Genomic DNA, 19,690 nt, shown 5'->3' on the forward strand with positions numbered 1-19,690 from the left:
CACAGGAAGTAAAAATTTAAAAACATAACAAAGCATTATATTGCATAAACAATTTGTTTTATACAAGGTAGAGGGATCTCGAGTATACATTCATTCAAAGATGGTGTCCTTCGCACAATGGTCCACAACAATGAGGGACCCCTCTAAAACATGGCCGACGTATCGCTCAGGTGTGTGGTGCTCCTTGGCCTCCGGCGGCCTCCCGGTCGCTAACTTGACAGCGTCCAGCTTCGCCCACCAGACCTTGCAATAAGAGAAGGCAAGACGCGCGCCCTCGATGCATACAGACCGGTTGATGACATCCAGCCGAGGACAGGCATCCACCAGCTTCTTCACGAGGCCGAAGTAGCTGTTGGGAATAGCTTCGTCTGGCCACAACCGGATTATCATATCCTTCATGGCCAGTTCGTCCACCCTGTGCAGCTCGACCAGCTGATTCAGCTGATCGCTGAAGGGCGCCGGATGTTCTGGCACGCAATATTGCGACCAGAACAGCTTCTCCGTGGAGCTCCCTTCTTCGGCTCGGAAGAACTCCGCAGCATCGGTCACACCGCATGGCAGATCAGCAAAGGCTACTGCAGAACTCTGAATCCGGGTTAATAAAAGAAATTTCCTCTTCACACTCCTACTTTGCATATTGAATGCCTTACCCGCCGCGATCTTCTTGGCCTCCTGGATCTCATGGAGGACGCCCCGGGCTTCAATCCGGGCCGCCTCCACACTCTTACGAGCCTTGGCAAGTTCAACCTCTTGAGCCGACGCATTGTGCTCCATGGTCTCACATTTCCTCACCGTGTCCTGGAGCTCCTGTTGGACTTCGTTGACCCGGGCCTTGAGCCTCTTACGGGTGGCCTGCTCCTTGACAGCCTTCCCCTCGGCTTCGACCAGGGCCGCTTTCAGGGCCTCGACCTTGGTCGTCGCCTCTGTTTACATTATGGTATTTCGGTCATTGCATCTCATTTTCCCTTCTTCGAATCCATAACAGGTTATTACTTACCTTGTTTTTCCTAGAGCTGCCTCTTCACCTGGCCCAGCTCCTCCTCGGCCTCCGCCAGTTTCTGCTTCAGTCTAGAGACTTCGGCAGTATGTGAGGCCGCGGCCAACAGCGACGCTTGCGCATACATTTCAGACAAATTTAGTTAGTTTCCTGCAATAGGAGATTGATCCTCTGTCCGGTTTTTTCTTTTCGAACACCGGACAGTGTCTCAGTGGCTACTGTCTATATTGGGATTTTCTCCTTTTTTGCGCTGCTTACCTCAAAACCTATTAACAGGCTGTTGCAGGCTTCAGTTAGTCCGCTCTTGGCGGACTGAACCCTTTCAATTACCGTTCCCATAAGGACATGGTGCTCATCCACAATGGAAGCGCCTCGCAGCGCTTCCAGCTGATTATCCGGTGCCCCTGGTTGAGGGTTGAACTGAGTCCGGCCCTCCCCATCAGTCTCCACGGGGATTGATTCCCCTTGGTGTCCGGCAACGGGGATTTCTCCTTCTGGCGTCCCCTGAGCCTCTCCCCCGCTTGGAACAGTCCTTCGGGACAGCACCTCCACATCATCCTTGGCCTTGGGGGAGTGAGCGGCTGGCGATGAATCGCTGGCCATCGCCTTGGAAGCCAACAAGCCTCCTGACGAGGATCGCGGGGAGCTGTTGTGGGCCGGACTACAATAAACATAACCAATCATCTCAATGCAGTGACGAGGAGAAACTTTATGGGTGGATGCAAGTCTTAGTACTTACGATGCGGCCCGAGGCTTAGCGCGGGGGCGTCTCTCCGGACTGTTGTCGACGTCCCATGCGGAGTTATCCGCTAGGGAGCCCTTCCCCTTCTTGGGCGCCTCCGCCTCTAGAGTTGTGGAGGCTGCCTCTTCTTCCTTCCCCCATCAGGGGGAGAGTCGTTTTCCTCCGCCTACTCATCCTCGTCGTCTTCGGTGGCAGGGGGACGGGTCTTGTCTTTGGACGTCACATCCAAAGTGCCCTTGCGGTGGGGGCCACTCCGGACCCCCTTGGCCTTTCCTGTGGCCTTCTTTTCTGGTGCCTTATAAGGCGCGACTCCAGCATCTTCGCTAAGCGCGGGATAACTGGTTCTTCAGGCAGGGGAGCCGGACACCGGATCTGCTTCGCCTTCTTCAACCAGTACTGAAAGAGCAATGATAATAAAAGCTTAGATACCACCCTTGAAACAAGCAAATAGGGGATGTGTTACCTCGTTGGGGAGGTGATTTATGCCGTGGCCACGGTCCGAATATGTGGCCAACGGTATCTCGTTGCCCTTGAAGAGCAACTTCCGGGCATCTTCCTGAGCTGTTTCGAAGAGCCTTTCCAAGGTGTGGTGCTTTTTCGGGTTGAAATCCCATAGAGGGCGGCTTCGGCTCTGGCAAGGGAGGATTCGGTGCACCCACATCACTTGAATTATGTCGACGAGCTTGATGTCCCTATCGATCATGCTTTGAATGCGCGTTTGCAGTGCAATCAGCTCGTCTGACGAACACCAGTTCGGGCTCTTCTCGACCCAGGAGGTGAGTCGCACAGGAGCGCCGGAGTTCAATACGGCAACCACGGCCCACGTGGCGCCGCGGGGTTCGGTGATGTAGAACCATTGTTTCTGCCATTCCTTGACAGACTCCACGATTGTGCCTTTTGGCCAAGAGACATTGGTGAGCTTGCTCACCGTGGCGCCCCCGCACTCTGCGTGCTGTCTGTCCACCACCTTGGGCTTCACGTTAAAGGTCTTGAGCCACGGCCCGAAATGGGGTTGGATGCGGAGGAAGGCCTCGCACACGACGATGAACGCCGAGATATTGAGGAAGGAGTTCGGGGATAGATCGTGGAAGTCTATCCCGTAGTAGAACATTATCCCGCAGACGAAGGGGTGGAGTGGAAACCCTAGCCCGCAGAGGAAATGGGGGAGGAACACTACCCTCTCGTCGGGCTTCGGCATGGGAATGATTTGTCCTTGGGCTGTAAGACGGTGGGCCATTTCCTTCGCCAGGTACCCAGCCGCCCGAAGCTCGGCGATGTCCTCCTACTTGACGGAGGAAGCCATCCACTTGCCTTGACCTCCGGATCCGGACATGGTTGAGTGCTTTCTCGAGTGGGGAACAGATGAGGACTTGGGCGCTGGAGCTCAAGAATGGAAAGGCAAGAAGAAGGCGTGGGGGAAGAAGGAGGAATCTTATCTCCTTATAAGGGCAATGAATATTGAACGCCACCCGGCTCGCCTCAAAATTCACCTGCTCCCAGGGGCTGCATAAATGGCACGGTTGGGTTACCCACACTCATATTGATGAGAATCCCGCAATAAGGGGACACGATCTCTGCTTTGACAAGATGTGCCAGTGGCAACCACGTCTCGAAACATGGAGCGGCAGGCAAAAAATGGTTCGAGATTATGACCGGATGGACGTGATGTCATGTTGTAAAAGTTGTCAGCGGATTGGACTCGTGTATTATTATATTCTCTCTACGGTTGTGTGTGGTGTGTGTTACAGGTCCGGACATGATCAATTCGTCCAAAGACTATTTTTGGAGTTCGGAAGGAGGAACCGGCCTTGCAATGCCGAAGACAGCACTACGCGCCGGATACCTTGTCATTGAAGCTAGGTTCAGGGGCTACTGAGGGAGTCCTGGACTAAGGGGTCCTTGGGCGTCCGGCCTGTTAGCCATGGGCCGGACTGATGGGTTCTGAAGATACGAAGACCGAAGACTGCACCCGTGTCCGGATGAGAGTCTCCTTGGCGTGGAAGGCAAGCTTGGCGACCGGATATGCAGATTCCCTTCTTTGTAACCGGCCTTGTGTAACCCTAGATCCTCCTAGTGTCTATATAAACTGAAGGACTTAGTTCGGATAGGGAGACTCATCATCATAGCCATACAAGCTAGACCTCTAGGGTTTAGCCATTACAATCTCGAGGTAGATCAACTCTTTTAATACTCATATTCATCAATATCATTCAAGCAGGACGTAAGGTATTATCTCCATAGAGAGGGCCCGAACCTGGGTAAACATCGTGTCCCTTGTCTCCTGTTACCATCGACCTTAGACGCATAGTACGGGACCCCCTACCCGAGATCTGTCGGTTTTGACACCGACAATAACCAATACATGAGTGCCAATAGCCTCCCCCATGGTTTGGAGCATATACATCCTACTCCATGGTCTCTTTGTGAGCTTAGTAGAGATCACCCAAGTCTCATAGGCTACAACGTTTAACAATCGAGGCTTATATAGGTATGTTCTTTTGAGACTTCTCTGTAAGATTACACTACCTAGAAAAGGCTTACCCCATAGACACACAAGTTGATTTCTTAGCCGTGTGCGGTGCCCCCCTCCACAGATTTCCACCTCGGTCATATTGTCATAGTGCTTAGGCGAAGCCCAGCATCGGTAACTTCATCATCACCGTCAACACGCTGTTGTGCTGACAAAACTCTCCCTCGATCTGAGCTGGATCTAGAGTTCGAGGGACGTCACCGAGCTGAACGTGTGCAGATCACGGAGGTGCCCTGCGTTCGGTACTTGATCGGTTGGATCGCAAAGACGTTTGACTACATCAACTGCGTTACTCAACGCTTCCGCTTTTGGTCTACGGGGGTACGTAGACACACTCTCCCATCTCGCTGCTATGCATATATCTTGCGTGATCGTAGGATTTTTTTTTGAAATACTGTGTTTCCCAACAATAATGACATGAGGTAAACAACTAATGTTGATTTTTCAAAGCACACCTACAAAACAAAACAAAATGTGTGCAACTTGATGCACTGTATTGCCAACACAACACACATGAGTGTGAAACCAAAAAACCAATATACACACCGTCTGATCATGATTTACGCACTGGGGCCATAACTAAACTAGCCTTCAGCCATGCAACTACATAGCCTTTTTCTGTACAATTACATAAGTGTGACAAAGCTAACTAGGATATTCACTGCTTTGATATAAAAACTCATGTATGAACGCATACCCTTAACAACAGAGTACACATGAGTGTGCAACCAAAAACACACACATACTGTTTGAACATAGTTTTACACAGTGTATCCATCTGAATACCATCGATTGTGCAACTGATTAGCATCACTGTGCAACTCCATAAGTTGACTAGCCAACTCAGATTTGTATATGTGTGATCCAACTACATTTGCGTTTCTGTGCAACTATGAGAACAAACTAGCCAACTGGATACTTATATGCATGCAGCTTATGAGAAAACAGAGAAACAACATGGATGCATTTTGAAACGGTTGAGCAAAAACATCGGAACTATCCTCTCGGTACTCTTATGTACTTCCTTCCTTCTATTCCAACTGAAATCGCCGCCCAAAAATCAAAAAATTGCCACGCCAGATCAGCCGGTTTGGCGGCGGGGGGGGGGGGGGGGCAACACGACGGAATACCTCGCCGAATCTGCGTGATACAGAGGTAAAATGCCATGAAACCCGTATCCCCTAAAACACGCACCCTTGACTCCCCCTGTCGAAACAGGAACTCCCAAAATCCACCGGAGGTGACTAGGTAGTCGCACGTGACGCCGTCCGCGAAAGCTACCTCGTACTCGTCGGACATCCACCGGAAAACCTAGAACCCCTCTCCGGCGAGCCAATAACGTGGGACCCCGACCACGGTAGGGGAAAAATGGGGAAGTAGGAGATGCAAGGCAAAAATGGCGGGCGATTGTACCTACGTCGGCGACGAGAAGCGGATCCCCGTGCTCCCACCCTTCGCCTTCGGCTGCAATCGCGGCAAGCGGTGGCCGCTCTCTGCTGGATTTGAGGAACAAATGAAACGAACATGACAACAAGAGAGGAAAATGGATTAGGGAAGGAGGGACAGGCGTGGCTCACCCTTTGTTCTGTCTACTTTCTCCATGACAAGTGGGGCCCGCGCCATGGATGTGTCCTGTGCGACGTGAACCAGCTGGACTAGGAGAGCGCCACATGCGCGTTCGGTCGCGTGACTAGATACCACGTGACGCCGATGACCGCACGATCTGGGTTGATCGAGCGGTTCGCGCTCGTTTCGCCCAGATAGTGCGCGTGGGCTCCGAAGTATTTAGGCAAAATAAATATAATATTTTTCAATAGTTATATTCCTTCATATTTTCTACAAAGACTTCTGGAATCAAAGAGACCTTCACAATTACTAAATCATGGTTATTGTGTACGTGGCATGCTTGGCTGAGTATCGGGCAGCTGCTTCCAGTCCTGCAAATAAGTGAAGCGCACAAAAATTCTGAAGATGCTAACCCTTCAAAATTTCCACGAGTCTGAATCTACGAGACCGCGGCTGCTTCCTTTTTGTTCTCGAGTTTTTTTTTAGCTGTTCACTTTGTCAACGGGTGCGTGGTTCTTTCCGGAGGCACGCACATACTATGCGACAAGCTACGAAAGGAGATACGTGTGGATCGGAAAATTCTCCATCAGCCCGCACGTTGAGATTCGCGGTGTGTGTAGCATGTTTCACCTGGCATGGCACGTACAGTGCGCATCAGGGCGACCTATTTTCTTTTTCGTTTACACTTGCACTCGGCACAAAATCGCCGGTACAAGATTCGGTTCCCGCCTTCTTTCCGACGTCAAACAAGTCGTCGTCCACCGTCTTCCCTTTCTTTCAGACGCGACGAGAACGACACGGGTGCCCGCATGGCCGCATACGTCGGGATTACGGCGACGTGGCCCCGGACGTGTCGGCCCTGCTGCTGAGGCGAGGCACATGCACGCGGCTCCGGCCGGAGCGGAGCATGATTGCGCCGCGCGGCTCGGGCGAGCTACTGCGCCGACGCGGCAGCAGGGGGATCGATCGGTCGCTCCTCGTCGCGCTGTCCCACCGGGTGCGGCGGTGTCCCCTCGCGCCCGACCGGCACCGGCACCGGCGCACCACGCGCGCCCGCGCAGGCCCACGCCCACGCCATCCTGCTCTCCTTTCGTAAACGTCGCTTGGCATCATCGCCTCAATCATGGCCGTGACATGATTGGGTCTCCTCGTCCCGGCGCCACCACCGCGAACGCTCACGCGCGCCCCACGTGCCGGCCCGGGCCGAGCGCCGGACGGGTTCGGGCACCAAGGTGGTTGGGCCGGGCCGGGGACGCCGAGACAGACAGGGCTCACGTGGAGCGCTGCGGGAAACGGGGCGGGAAACCGGGGCGCGGTCACGTGGAGCCGGTCGTCCGGACTCCGGCGTGCCCACGTCACGTCGGACTCGGCCGCTCGGCGTGGTAGGAGGGGGAGCTGCTAGGACAACGACGAGGAATGCGCGCGCGGTCGCCTGCGTCAGTCGCTTCCTGCGTGTCTCTGCCCCGACCGGCAGCACCCGCCTTCCCCAATCATTGACATTCTCCTCCGCACCTCTTACTTTTCACTTTAGCTTATTTTCTTTCTCACTTTCATGGCTTTTATCGCGAGTGACCTTTTGGAATCCGGCTTGACATTTCCATTTCACCCGGGTAAATCCCACGCGACCTGCCCAACCGAGTGCTTAACAATGTCTTCATCGAATCGGCGCTAATCATTGTTCAAAGATCGCCCCCACCACAGTAGATATGACAACTGCGTAGGATCTCAGTCTCGTGGCAAGCCATGGCGCACTATTTTTCTACGTGCTCCCGTAGATATTTTTGAAGTGGAACCTTTTCTTGAGTTGATTTTTGAAGTGGAACTTAACCAGCTTTGCCTTGCTTGGGGTGGGAAAAGACAACGGGTGGTCAGCGCTTGCAAGCAGATCGGTTTTCCCTGGTCCTAGGGCTACGGCCGGCCAGCCAGCCAATTATTTGCCTGGCCATGAGTGGCATGATTACCACGATTAACTAGTATTTCCCAAACCATGCTTAATAATTGCGCCATGCATCACGTATAGTATATCTGCAGGGAGGATCACGTACGCATGTCGGGTATAAAGCTAGCGTGCAAGCCGCAAGTTTAGTGAATCGATTCCACCTCCATTCCGGGGGCAGCTACATCATGGGCATAATAGATCCCTCCCCAAACTATCATCCCAACCCGGCCTATCCCATGCCCGCGTACGTGTCGTCGAATAGTCCTACTAGCTAGATGCGTCATCGGACACGTACGCTGCTCCAAGAACCTTCATGCAAGCTGCCATTTTGTGTAGCACGCACGTAGCACCACCCACGAAGCCACAACTGTAACACCGCGATGGATCACATGAATTTAATACTACTAACAAAGCTAGCAGATCGATGAACGATCAACCGTAGCGCGGCATCTGCATGCACATGCATGCTTCCCGCCACGTCGTGCACGCGTGGCCCGTCGCGGCATGCAGCGGGCAAGCTTGGGAGCCACGCGTGCCGTGGAGCCTGAATGATAGACCAATAATCAGCACCAATGAGTTGATCAGAGAAAGTATTAACGCTGACCGTACCATGTATGTATAGGACAAGTATACCTACTCTAACTTAGCTTGGTCGCGAGGGCACGACCGTCAGCCACCACGTGTTGGGCACGGCGGTGAGCGCGAACGCATGCAGATACGACGAGGCAGCATGTGCATGTGCATGCCCCCGTGTGCGGTGCTGAGCTGCTACCCTCTAGTGCCCTGGATCCATCCTATCGTGTCATGTGACGTGAGGATATGAACCGGCCAAGGCTGGTGTACCTACGTCTACGTGCAAGTGCAATCATATGCGATTGCATGGGAATGGGGGAGCTATACCTTGGCTAGTTCTTCATCAAAGGCATGCAGCTGTTTCCCAAACCAAGGACTGCTGCTAACGTAGCCGCGGCCGATTAGTTACAGTGTGTGTGCATGTGCATCGAGTCATTGACCAGCTAGCGATCCTAGTAGCAGTACCACGCATGTGCTTGTGCTATCTTGAGACCCCACACGGCGAGTGTACACATATAGGTATAGACTATAGCAGCGTCTTATTTACTACCGCCAGGGCCCACAGCTCCTACTACACAAATATGGAAATATCTTGACGTCCAACGTTCGCCCGTTGATTTTGAGAGAGAGATGAGAACGAATATTTTGATCCTGTAGTCCAGTCTTCCCACTGCATGTACGCAGTCGTCTTGATTTATAGCTACACAAACGATTGTGTTGAGTACCCTTTTTGGCGACAATTGTGTTGAATACTATACGTGCATGTCGGCCCACAATTTGGACAGGTTGACACGAGCGTGGCCCTGGCCCACGCAACGCGCTCTCAGAGCATCTCCAGCCGCGCCTTCAAAAAAGTCTCCTGATTTTTTTTTGTCGGCATCGAAAAACGATCCAGTCACGTCCCAGGAGTCTGATTTTCGTCGACCTGTGCCGAAATCAGCGCCGGCGGACCCAGCCCGAATCCGACACGATGGGGGACGCTCGGAGGCGCCGGGGCGAGTTGTTTTGACGCGAAACTGCCGCGGGCCTGCCGAGTCAGCGAGACGGGCGCTTCGTCGCCCTCATCGCCTCGGTTCCCGCGGGAATCAATGCCAAGGCTGCTGCGCTGCCGCCGCCGGTCAACCTTGCCATTAATTCCTCACGGGCGACGCGTCACGGAGCTGCCCGCCGACGCCTCCCCTCCTGCACACGCGTACACACGGGCGCGGCTATATAAGCCGGTGGCCTCCTTCGCCTCTGGCCACACCAGTCCTAGCCGCCGAACTCTCCCTCTCCTGTGCGCCGCCGCCGAACTCTCCCTCTCCTGTGCGCCGCCGCCGAGCCCTCCCTCTCCCTCTCCCGTGCGCCGCCGGCGAGCACTCCCTCTTCCTCTCTCGATGGCCGAACGTTTCCTCGGCGACGAGGCGGCGGCCAACGGCTTCGGCCGCCGCTCTCTCCGTGAACAGGAGTCATGGCTCCTGTTCGAGGCCAACATCCCGGCGTCGCCAGACATGCGGGCCGGGCTGACGGTCCGGGGTGGAGACTCAGCAACGGTGGTGTGCCCGTTCCCCTGTTGCCCGACGCCGTGGCGCGGGCACCCTACTTCGCCGCCGAGGTACAGATCGTGCGCTCCTCCCTCACCGACGAGCAGCTCGCCCTGCCCAAGTACGCCGCCGACAACCACGCGGCGTGGACGGCGTACTTCGAGCGCCGTCAACAGTAGAGGTTAGCGTCCACCAACGAGGCGCCAGTGGTGGGCGGCACGAAGAACAGTGAGGGGCGCCACCTGTGGTGGGGCGTCCTCGGCCGCACGCTCGAGGGCGTGCTGACGCACCTTGAGGGCGGCAACAACCCGCCGCTGGCATATCCTCCCCCGGCGAGGGCCGCCGCCCCGGCCCAACGCCGACGCGCCGGGCAATGGATGCCCAGGAGGTTCGGCCCCTACTCGTCTTCCTCCTCGCACTCTTCTTCCTGCTTCTCCGGCTCTCCGGCGCTGCTTGGCGTCAAGGCCGAGCCCGCGGCGGAGACGCCGCTCGGCCGGCGCACTCGCAGCGCCGGCATCGTCATCAACGAGGGCGGCTGGCGCGCCTCCTCGTCGGCTCCTCCGCGCTTCGTCAAGCCAAAGACGGAGCCGGGGCTTGCGCCGGTGAAAATTGAGCCGGGCCTCCCGGCCGTGAAGACGGAGCACGACGACGTGGAGCTCGACGACGACGCGGCCCTGGAATGGGCGTGCAAGGACTCCCTGAAGATGGCGAGGGAGCGCCAGTGCGCCGCCCTGCGGCGGTTCGAGCAGCGCCACCGGGGCCGCGACGAAGGAGGGGTCGTTGTCATCGAAGACGACGACACGCCGCCGCCAGTCGGCCATGGCGACGCCGATCAGGGGTCCACCAGGGACAGCCGCGTCAAGAAGGAGAAGGCCGACGATGACAACGGCAGTGAGGATGGCGGTGACGACGGCGACTACTCCGCATTCAGCCAGTTCCTTTTTTAAATATATCTATGTAAAAAGCCATGAACATGTCTAATATATGCCAAAGTTTGCCGAAATTTAGACGTGTTTAGCCGAACTTCGCCGAACATTTTCTTTTTTGAAAAAAATTTAGATGCGGCTGGGGCGGTCTTGAGGCCCGCGGCTGGGGACCAACTCGCCCCAGAATGCTTTTTTGCGCCGACTCACTCTCAGACGGCGATTTTAGGCGCCCCTAAGGGGCCAACGGCTGAAGATGCTCTCAGAGGTCAAAGCATTGGTCCTGGGTGTGGCAACTCAGTAATTAACTAACTGGATGCGCCAACGAGATGGAGTAGATTACAAGTCAATTAAGGAATCAATTGTATATAATGTATTACTTAGGTTAGGTGCACAGAGATGGTGACCGAGAAATGATCGAGAAGGATGATGGACTCGACGCAGCAATCAAGGGATCATGTTCCCTTGAAGAACTACTATACGTGACGTTCGTCCTTTACCCCGCAAAAAGAAAAGACGTTCTTCCTTTGAGCTAACCTATATATAACATACGTGGCTGGCTAGCAAGGATGCGTACTAATCCTCCTCCCGCAATACGAAATTGAGATCGGTTATTAACAATCACTGTCACCCACTAAATCAGGGACCAGCCAAGTGGTTATCGCCTTATCGGTGTGTTTCATTTAGGTTTTCGTAGGGGACTGTGTTCTCGCCTTCTCGGGCTCCATGGAGGATTTTTGGTGATTTATGAGAGTTGCTTTTTTTTTTGCTCTCGGGCTCTATGGAGCCTGAAGTTTTTCAAAATTCAATTATTATGTTTAAAAAACATATGAAAATAATTACGCAAGTACTTAAAGATGTGTGTGAAAGTTCACCAAAAACTACGTTTTCATGTGAGCTGTACAAATTAAAGTACTTTTATAATGAATAGTGCATGTGCTAGAAATACGTGGTTTTGTCTCCTTTTTTGTAGCTCGCATAAAAAGGTATTTCGGCAGGAAATTTTGCATACATGTAGTATACATCCATATGTATGTGTCGTTTATTCAGATTTTTTAAAAATTATTTTTGAATTTTTAAAATTAACAGTTTCTTGGAGTTCGAGCTCCATTAGCAATTTCGTGTTTTTACCTTTTTCTTTTTCCAAAGAAGAGGATTACCCCTCTGCATCAATTGATGCAGGCATCCATATTATTAAGCAAAGTAGCAACAAAGTATGTAGTTCGATACCAGTTCACAAGCAAAACCGAATTAAAAAGGAAAAAATTACCACAGCCGACAAAAATTGGACAGATGACTATGCACCTAACTTATTATTGGACCGACATCCAAACCGTTTGTAAGTATCTCGTGCTACCGTCTTCCAACGTTGGACCCATAGGCCATATGCTTCCCGGCTTCTGCATGACTGAGTAACGATCACATATGGATCCAGTCAGTTGCCCGAAATGACTTGCAAAAAGATTGTGATGTTTTGTCTGTGAAAAATAACACCATTCCCACAATTCCAAATAGCCCAAAGTAATTCACATACTCTGACTCGAATATGCGCCGATGTCTTGGCTCTACACCGTTTAGTCATGTCCAAAAAAATTGGCAATGCTATTAGGAGGACGAGCATTAAAGGACACATATATTATACGTCACAATAACTTGACTACTTTGAGAAAAAGATGATGGATAAACTCCGCATTAGTTTTGTTTCGAAATGGTCAAGCCGAAGAGCTTTTCGGCCCAAATATCGCTGGTTGCTAGGTTGTCCCAACCGACGAGGCCGAGGAACTGACGCAAGCGATATCATTGGCCGCAGTGTTTTCTTCATTTGTCTTTGTTTCTTTGTGTGTTTTCGTTGGTTACTTTTTTTGCACTACATATTCACTTTTTTCGGTACACAATGTACATTTTTAGTGTACACGTGAACATTTTGTTGATACACATTGAATTTTTTTCAACACATGACATAATATGTTTAGAACACTTTTTGAACACATGGACATCATTTTTAAAACGCACCATAAAAATAATTATGGCAATATTTTTTACACATATTGTAAATTTTCCATATATATCAGGAAAAGTTTTATACAAACATTTAACATTTTTCAAATACAAAAATATTTTTTAAAATATGTGTTTTTGATGTCTACTTCTATTTAACTAGTAAATGGCACGTGCCATGCACATGTAGATTTTATGATTATTGTGAAATATTGTATGTTGAAATGTTGTAAATATTTTTCTAGGGCAGTACAAACGCAAATACTCACATAGACGCAATAGTATGAACACACACATAGACACCCTACGCTAAGTTTAGGAATTGAACCTTGTTGGTCTACCACAAGGAACCTGAAATAATATATGCTGGGAGAATTGGTGGCAATCTAGTATATAATTCGGTTGTCAATATTTATTACTTTCATTTTTGAAACAAATTCCATACACTTGTCGTCTAATAGATTAGAGTTTTACACATACAAATTACTGGCAAAAACAAAGAAAAGTCCAGATTGTAAAGTTGTTGAAATAAAGGATTTACTGGTAAAAACCTGAAATATATATGTCTTTTTTTTGCAAAAAGAAGTCTTGTTACAACAGATATTAGACTGTTCAATGTACTTGTCATTATCTACTCTGGTAGATTGTGCATTTGTCCTTACGTGGCTGAATTGGGGCATCCATTCTCTCTCTCATCTCCGTTACTATTCTTTTTTATACTGAAGTAGCTATCTTACCGTAAGACTGTGGGCTACTTGCTTGGTCGATTCTAGTCTATACACCTGTAGGCTGCATGTAGTACAATACTCCTGTCACATGAGCATGTACTACAATTTTCTAGTCAGGGAAAGAATCACCGCGTGCTGTCTTCACGAGGTGGCAGGCTGGCAGGCAGTGATGCGCCCCCACCGCGAATCCCAGCCGCGCGGGCCGTTAGATTGTCCTATCCAATGGTGCATATTTGGCCACGTAGTCGTCTAGTTAAACTTATTGAATGTGAGCCGGTCCGATTATATAGATCCAACCGTACGTACGACTCAATATTGGTATACCATAGATGTATGTTGAATTATTATTATTTTGTATAAAGCAGGAACATTTTTATAGACATTTATAATATTCAAAATACATGATTAACATTTTTATTGAAATATATGTTTTGAGGTCTAGTTTTTTCATACAGATTGTACATTTTTGGTATATAGTAGGAGTAATTGTTATACTCGTTTTTTTTAATACATGATTAACATTTTCAAATAGAAGTTTTGATGTCTACTTTTCTCATAGAAATTTTGCATTTTTTGATAAATAAGAAACATTTGTCTAATACACGTTTAACATTTTTAAGTGCATGATTAACATTTTTTAGATATATATTTTGGTGTCGACTTTTTCTTCTTCATGGATTGTACTTATTTTGTAAAGAAACATTTTTCTTATACATGTTTAACATTTTTCATGTACATGATTAATATTTTTTTCAAACATATGTTTTGATGTCAACTTTTTTCATATATATTCTACATTTTTCCTATTCATTAGGAACATTTTTTATACGTTAAAAATTTCCGAAATACGTGATTAACATTTTGTAAAAAAATACGTCTACTTCTTTTCATTCATGTACCTTTTTGTATTCATCAAAAATATTTTTATACACGTTTAACATTTTAAAAATACATGATAAACATTTATTCCAATTTTTATGTAAAGTGTTTTTATTATATATATGAATAAAGAGTGCTTAAGGACCGTGTACCTCCGACGACGGCCCGGCCCTTTGTCGCCCACTTCATGCGAGACCTTGTTCGGCAAACCCTATTCGGCGCTGCAGGCGCCGGTTAAAGACATTTTTGCTAACCGGCGCCTGCAGCCACATTAATTGGGCTGGTCCATTTATATGTATCTTTTTCCCTTCTGTTTCCAAAAACGCAAAAGAACTGGATGCGGGATGAGTCGATCCCGAGACCTCGGGCGTGTTTGGTTGCCTGTATGAGACCTAATCAGGCCCGCGCGGAAAGAAAACGGGTTGTTTGGTTGACTGCATATACTATTGGGCTTGCATGGCACGATGTTTAAAGCACTCCTCGGCCTGGCTCCCTGGGAACGCTCGAATCGGCAGTTTCTCCAGAGCCAGGCCCGAGCGGTGCACGTGGGCGGTGGCGGCTGCACGCGCGCGGCCACACTCGAGAAGCCTGATACGTCTCCATCGTATTTACTTTTACAAACATTTTTGCCTTTATTTTGGACTATAACTTGCATGATTTGAATGGAACTAACCCGGACTGACGCTGTTTTCAGCAGAATTGCCATGGTGTTATTTTTGTGCAGAAATAAAAATTCTCGGAATGACCTGAAAATCAACGGAGAATTATTTTGGAATAAATAAAAAATACTGGTAGAAGAATCCACGTCAGGGGGGCCTCCACCTGTCCACGAGGGTGGGGGGCGCGCCTGCCCCCCTGGGAGCGCCCCGTGCCTCGTGGGCCCCCTGACGCTCCACCGACCTCAACTCCAACTCCATATATTCGTGTTCGATGAGAAAAAAAATCAGAAAGAAGGATTCATCGCGTTTTACGATACGGAGCCGCCGCCAAGCCCTAAACTCTCTCGGGAGGGCTGATCTGGAGTCCGTTCGGGGCTCCGGAGAGGGGAATCCGTCGCCATCGTCATCATCAACCATCCTCCATCACCAATTTCATGATGCTCACCGCCGCGCGTGAGTAATTTCATCGCAGGCTTGCTGGACGGTGATGGGTTGGATGAAATTTATCATGTAATCGAGTTAGTTTTGTTAGGGTTTGATCCCTAGTATCCAGTATGTTCTAAGATTGATGTTGCTATGACTTTGCTACGCTTAATGCTTGTCACTAGGGCCCGGGTGCCATGATTTCAGATCTGAATCTATTATGTTTTCATCAATATATGAGAGTTCTTGATCCTATCTTGCAAGTCTATAGTCACCTACTATGTATTATGATCCGGCAACCCCGAAGTGACAATAATCGGGACCACTCCCGGTGATGACCGTAGTTTGAGGAGTTCATGTATTCACTATGTGTTAATGCTTTGATCCGGTACTCTATTAAAAGGAGGCCTTAATATCCCTTAGTTTCCGCTAGGACCCCACTGCCATGGGTGGGTAGGACAAAAGATGTCATGCAAGTTCTTTTCCATAAGCATGTATGACTATATTCAGAATACATGCCTACATTACATTGATGAACTGGAGCTAGTTCTGTGTCACCCTAGGTTATGACTGTTACACGATGAACCGCATCCGGCATAATTCTCCATCACCGATCCAATGCCTACGAGCTTTCCATATATTGTTCTTCGCTTATTTACTTTTCCGTTGCTATTGTTACAATCACTAGAAAACATCAAAAATACTACTTTTGCTACCATTACTTTTGCTATCGTTACCACTACTATCATATTACTTTGCTACTAAATACCTTGATGTAGATATTAAGTTTCCAGGTGTGCTTGAATTGACAACTCAGCTGCTAATACTTGAGAATATTCTTTGGCTCCCCTTGTGTCGAATCAATAAATTTGGGTTGAATACTCTACCCTCGAAAACTGTTGCGATCCCCATACTTGTGTGTTATCAAGACTATTTTCTGGCGCCGTTGCCGGGGAGCATAGCTCTATTCTTTGAGTCACTTGGGATTTATATCTGTTTATCACTATGAAGAACTTGAAAGATCCAAGAACCAAGATTTATCCCTCAACTACGAGGGGAGGTAAGGAACTGCCATCTAGCTCTGCACTTGATTCACCTTCTGTTTTGAGTAAGCTTGCGACACCTAAACCTGCTTCTGCTATTAATTCTGATATGTCGCATGTTATTGATGATGCCACTTCTGCTATGCATGATACTTATGATGAAACTACTTCTATACTTGATACTACTGTGCCACTTGGTGAATTTCTTGATGAACAACTTGCTAGGGCTAGACAGAATGAAATTATTGAAACCGATAATATTGATAAAAGTGATGATGAAGATTCTCCCCCTAGATATGAATTGTCTGTTGTTCCTGAAGGTTATTTTATGGATGAAGAAACTGCTAGAGACTTTCTTGCTTGCAATGATAGAAGTGATCTTAAGAAACTTTTAGCTAAGGTGAAACAAAAAACTCTGAATGCTAGAATGAAATATGATCCTGCTTATGCTACTTCACCTATCTTTGTTGCTGATAAGGATTATGATTTCTCTATTGATCCTGAGATAATTACTTTATTTGAATCTGATCCTTTCTATGGCTATGAATCTGAAACTGTTGTGGCACATCTTACTAAATTAAATGATATAGCCACCCTGTTCACTAATGATGAGAAAACTCGCTACTATTATATCCTTAAGATATTTACGTTCTAATTAAAGGGTGATGCTAAGATATGGTTTAATTCTCTTGATCCTGGTTATGTGCGTAGTCCCCATTATATGATTTATTACTTCTCTGCTAAATATTTCCCTGCTCATAAGAAACAAGCTGCTTTAAGGAAAATATACAACTTTATGCAAATTGAAGAAGAGAGTCTCCCACAAGCTTGGGGGAGGCTTCTCCAATTACTTAATTCTTTGCCTGATCATCCTCTTAAAAATGAAATACTTGATATCTTTTATAATGGACTAACCGATGCTTCCAGAGACCACCTGGATAGTCGTGCTGGTTGTGTTTTCAGGGAAAGAACACCAAATGAAGCTGAAATTTTATTGAATAATATGTTGACCAATGAAAATAATTGGACACTTCCTGATCCAATCCCTGATCCAATTCCTGAACCAACTCCTAAGCCAACTTCGAAGAAAAGGGGTATTCTATTTCTCAGTCGTGAAGATATGCAAGAGGCAAAGAAATCCATGAAAGAAAAAGGTATAAAAGCTGAAGATGTTAGGAATTTACCGCTTGTTGAAGAAATACATGGTCTTAATTCATTACCTATTGAAGAAACACACGGTCTTGATAACCCGACACAGGTAGTAAAGGTAAATTCTCTCTATAGATATGATAAAGGTGAAATCCCATTTACTAAGTTTGCTAGCCAATGTTTGGATGAGTTTGATAACTTTATGGTTAAGCAAGAAGACTTCAATGCTTATGTTGGTAGACAATTGAAACATAATGCTTATATGATTGAACACTTGAACGATTATATGGCTAATGTTAAAGGTGAACTTAAAATTATTAGTAAATATGCTTCTATGGTCACCACTCAAGTAGAGCAAGTATTTAAAGTTCAGAATGATTTGCTCAATGAATTAAATAGTAAGAAAAATGATAATGCTACTAGAGTTATGACTAGATGTGGTAAAATGACTCAGGAACCTTTGTATCCTGAGGGCCATCCTAAGAGAATTGAGCAAGATTCTCAGAGAGATAATATTGATGCACCTAGTCCTTCTAAAAGGAAGATAAAGAAAAATGATAGGATTGTGCATGCTTCTAGTGAACCTGTTGATGACACACCTGAGAATCCCAATAATACTTCTATTTCTGATGCTGAAACACAATATGGTAATGAACATGAACCTAGTAATAATGTTAATGATGATGTTCATGTTGATGCTCAACCTAGCAATAATAATGATGTAGAGATTGAACCTGCTGTTGATCTTGATAACCCACAATCAAAGAATCAACATTATGATAAGAGAGACTTTGTTGCTAGGAAGCACGGTAAAGAAAGAGAACCATGGGTTCAGAAACCCATGCCTTTTCCTCCTAAACCATCCAAGAAAAAGGATGATGAGGATTTTGAGTGCTTTGCTGAAGTGATTAGACCTATCTTCTTGCGTATGCGTTTAACTGATATGCTTAAAATGAATCCTTATGCTAAGTACATGAAAGATATTGTTACTAATAAAAGAAAGATACCGAAAGATGAAATTTCCACCATGCTTGCTAATTATACTTTTAAGGGTGGAATACCAAAGAAACTTGGAGATCCAGGAGTAACAACTATACCATGCTCCATTAAAAGAAACTATGTTAAAACTGCTTTATGTGATCTTGGAGCCGGTGTTAGTGTTATGCCTCTCTCTTTATATCGTAGACTTGATTTGAATAAGTTGACACCTACTGAAATATCTTTGCAAATGGCTGATAAATCAACTGCTATACCTGTCGGTATTTGTGAGGATGTGCCTGCTGTGGTTGCAAACGTTACTATTTTAACGGACTTTGTTATTCTTGATATTCCCGAGGACGATAGTATGTCTATTATTCTTGGAAGACCCTTTTTGAATACTGCAGGGGCTATTATTGATTGCACCAAAGGCAATGTCACTTTTCATGTTAATGGTAATGAGCACACGATACACTTTCCGAGGAAACAACCTCAAGTCCACAGTATCAATTCTATTGGAAAAATTTCAACAATTACTATTGGAGGTTTTGAATTTCCTCTTCCTACTGTCAAGAAGAAATATGATATTCTTATTGTTGGGGACATGCATATCCCCGTTGAGGTAACCTAGTGTTATTCGAAAATTCTCCGGTTTCATGCAATTCAGAATGAGTTTGTTAACAAAACTTGATCAACCTTGTTAGTGGATTCCTTTTGATGGGCATGAGATGGATGAATTTAGAAAACATAACTCTTTGTACCCTCTTTTTACTTTCTGTTATTTATATTAAATAAAGCAAAAATAGTAATTTATGTCTGCTTTCTGAATTATCCATGCAATAAAAAATACCACGAAAATAAAAGTTCTCCAAATGCCCTGAAATTTAAATATAATTTTTTCTGGAATATTTAAGAATATCTGGCACTGAGAACACAGCAGGGGGAGCTAGCACCTAGCCACGAGGGTCCAGGGCGCGCCCACCCCCCTGGGCGCTCCCCCTGCCTCGTGGGCCCACTATGGCTCCCCTCCACTTATTCCA

The 19,690-nt window shown here is 47.5% G+C and overlaps 1 protein-coding gene across 1 annotated transcript; it reads left to right on the plus strand.

Annotated features, from left to right (window-relative positions):
- The first annotated feature begins 17,526 nt into the window (after window positions 1-17,526).
- Window positions 17,527-19,281, plus strand: LOC147991371 (uncharacterized). Its single transcript, XM_087538443.1, has one exon. The coding sequence runs from the start codon at window positions 17,527-17,529 to the stop codon at window positions 19,279-19,281; it is 1,755 nt and encodes a 584-aa protein (XP_087394569.1).
- The last annotated feature ends 409 nt before the right edge of the window (window positions 19,282-19,690 follow it).

Source organism: Triticum urartu, chromosome 1A (assembly GCF_056163025.1).
Source record: "Triticum urartu cultivar PI428250 chromosome 1A, HENAU_Tu73, whole genome shotgun sequence".
In the NCBI taxonomy this organism is placed as follows: Eukaryota; Viridiplantae; Streptophyta; class Magnoliopsida; order Poales; family Poaceae; genus Triticum; species Triticum urartu.

Coding starts and splice junctions, on each gene's coding strand:
- LOC147991371 (XM_087538443.1), top strand. CDS start 17,527: ATGTTGACCAATGAAAATAATTGGACACTTCCTGATCCAATCCCTGAT.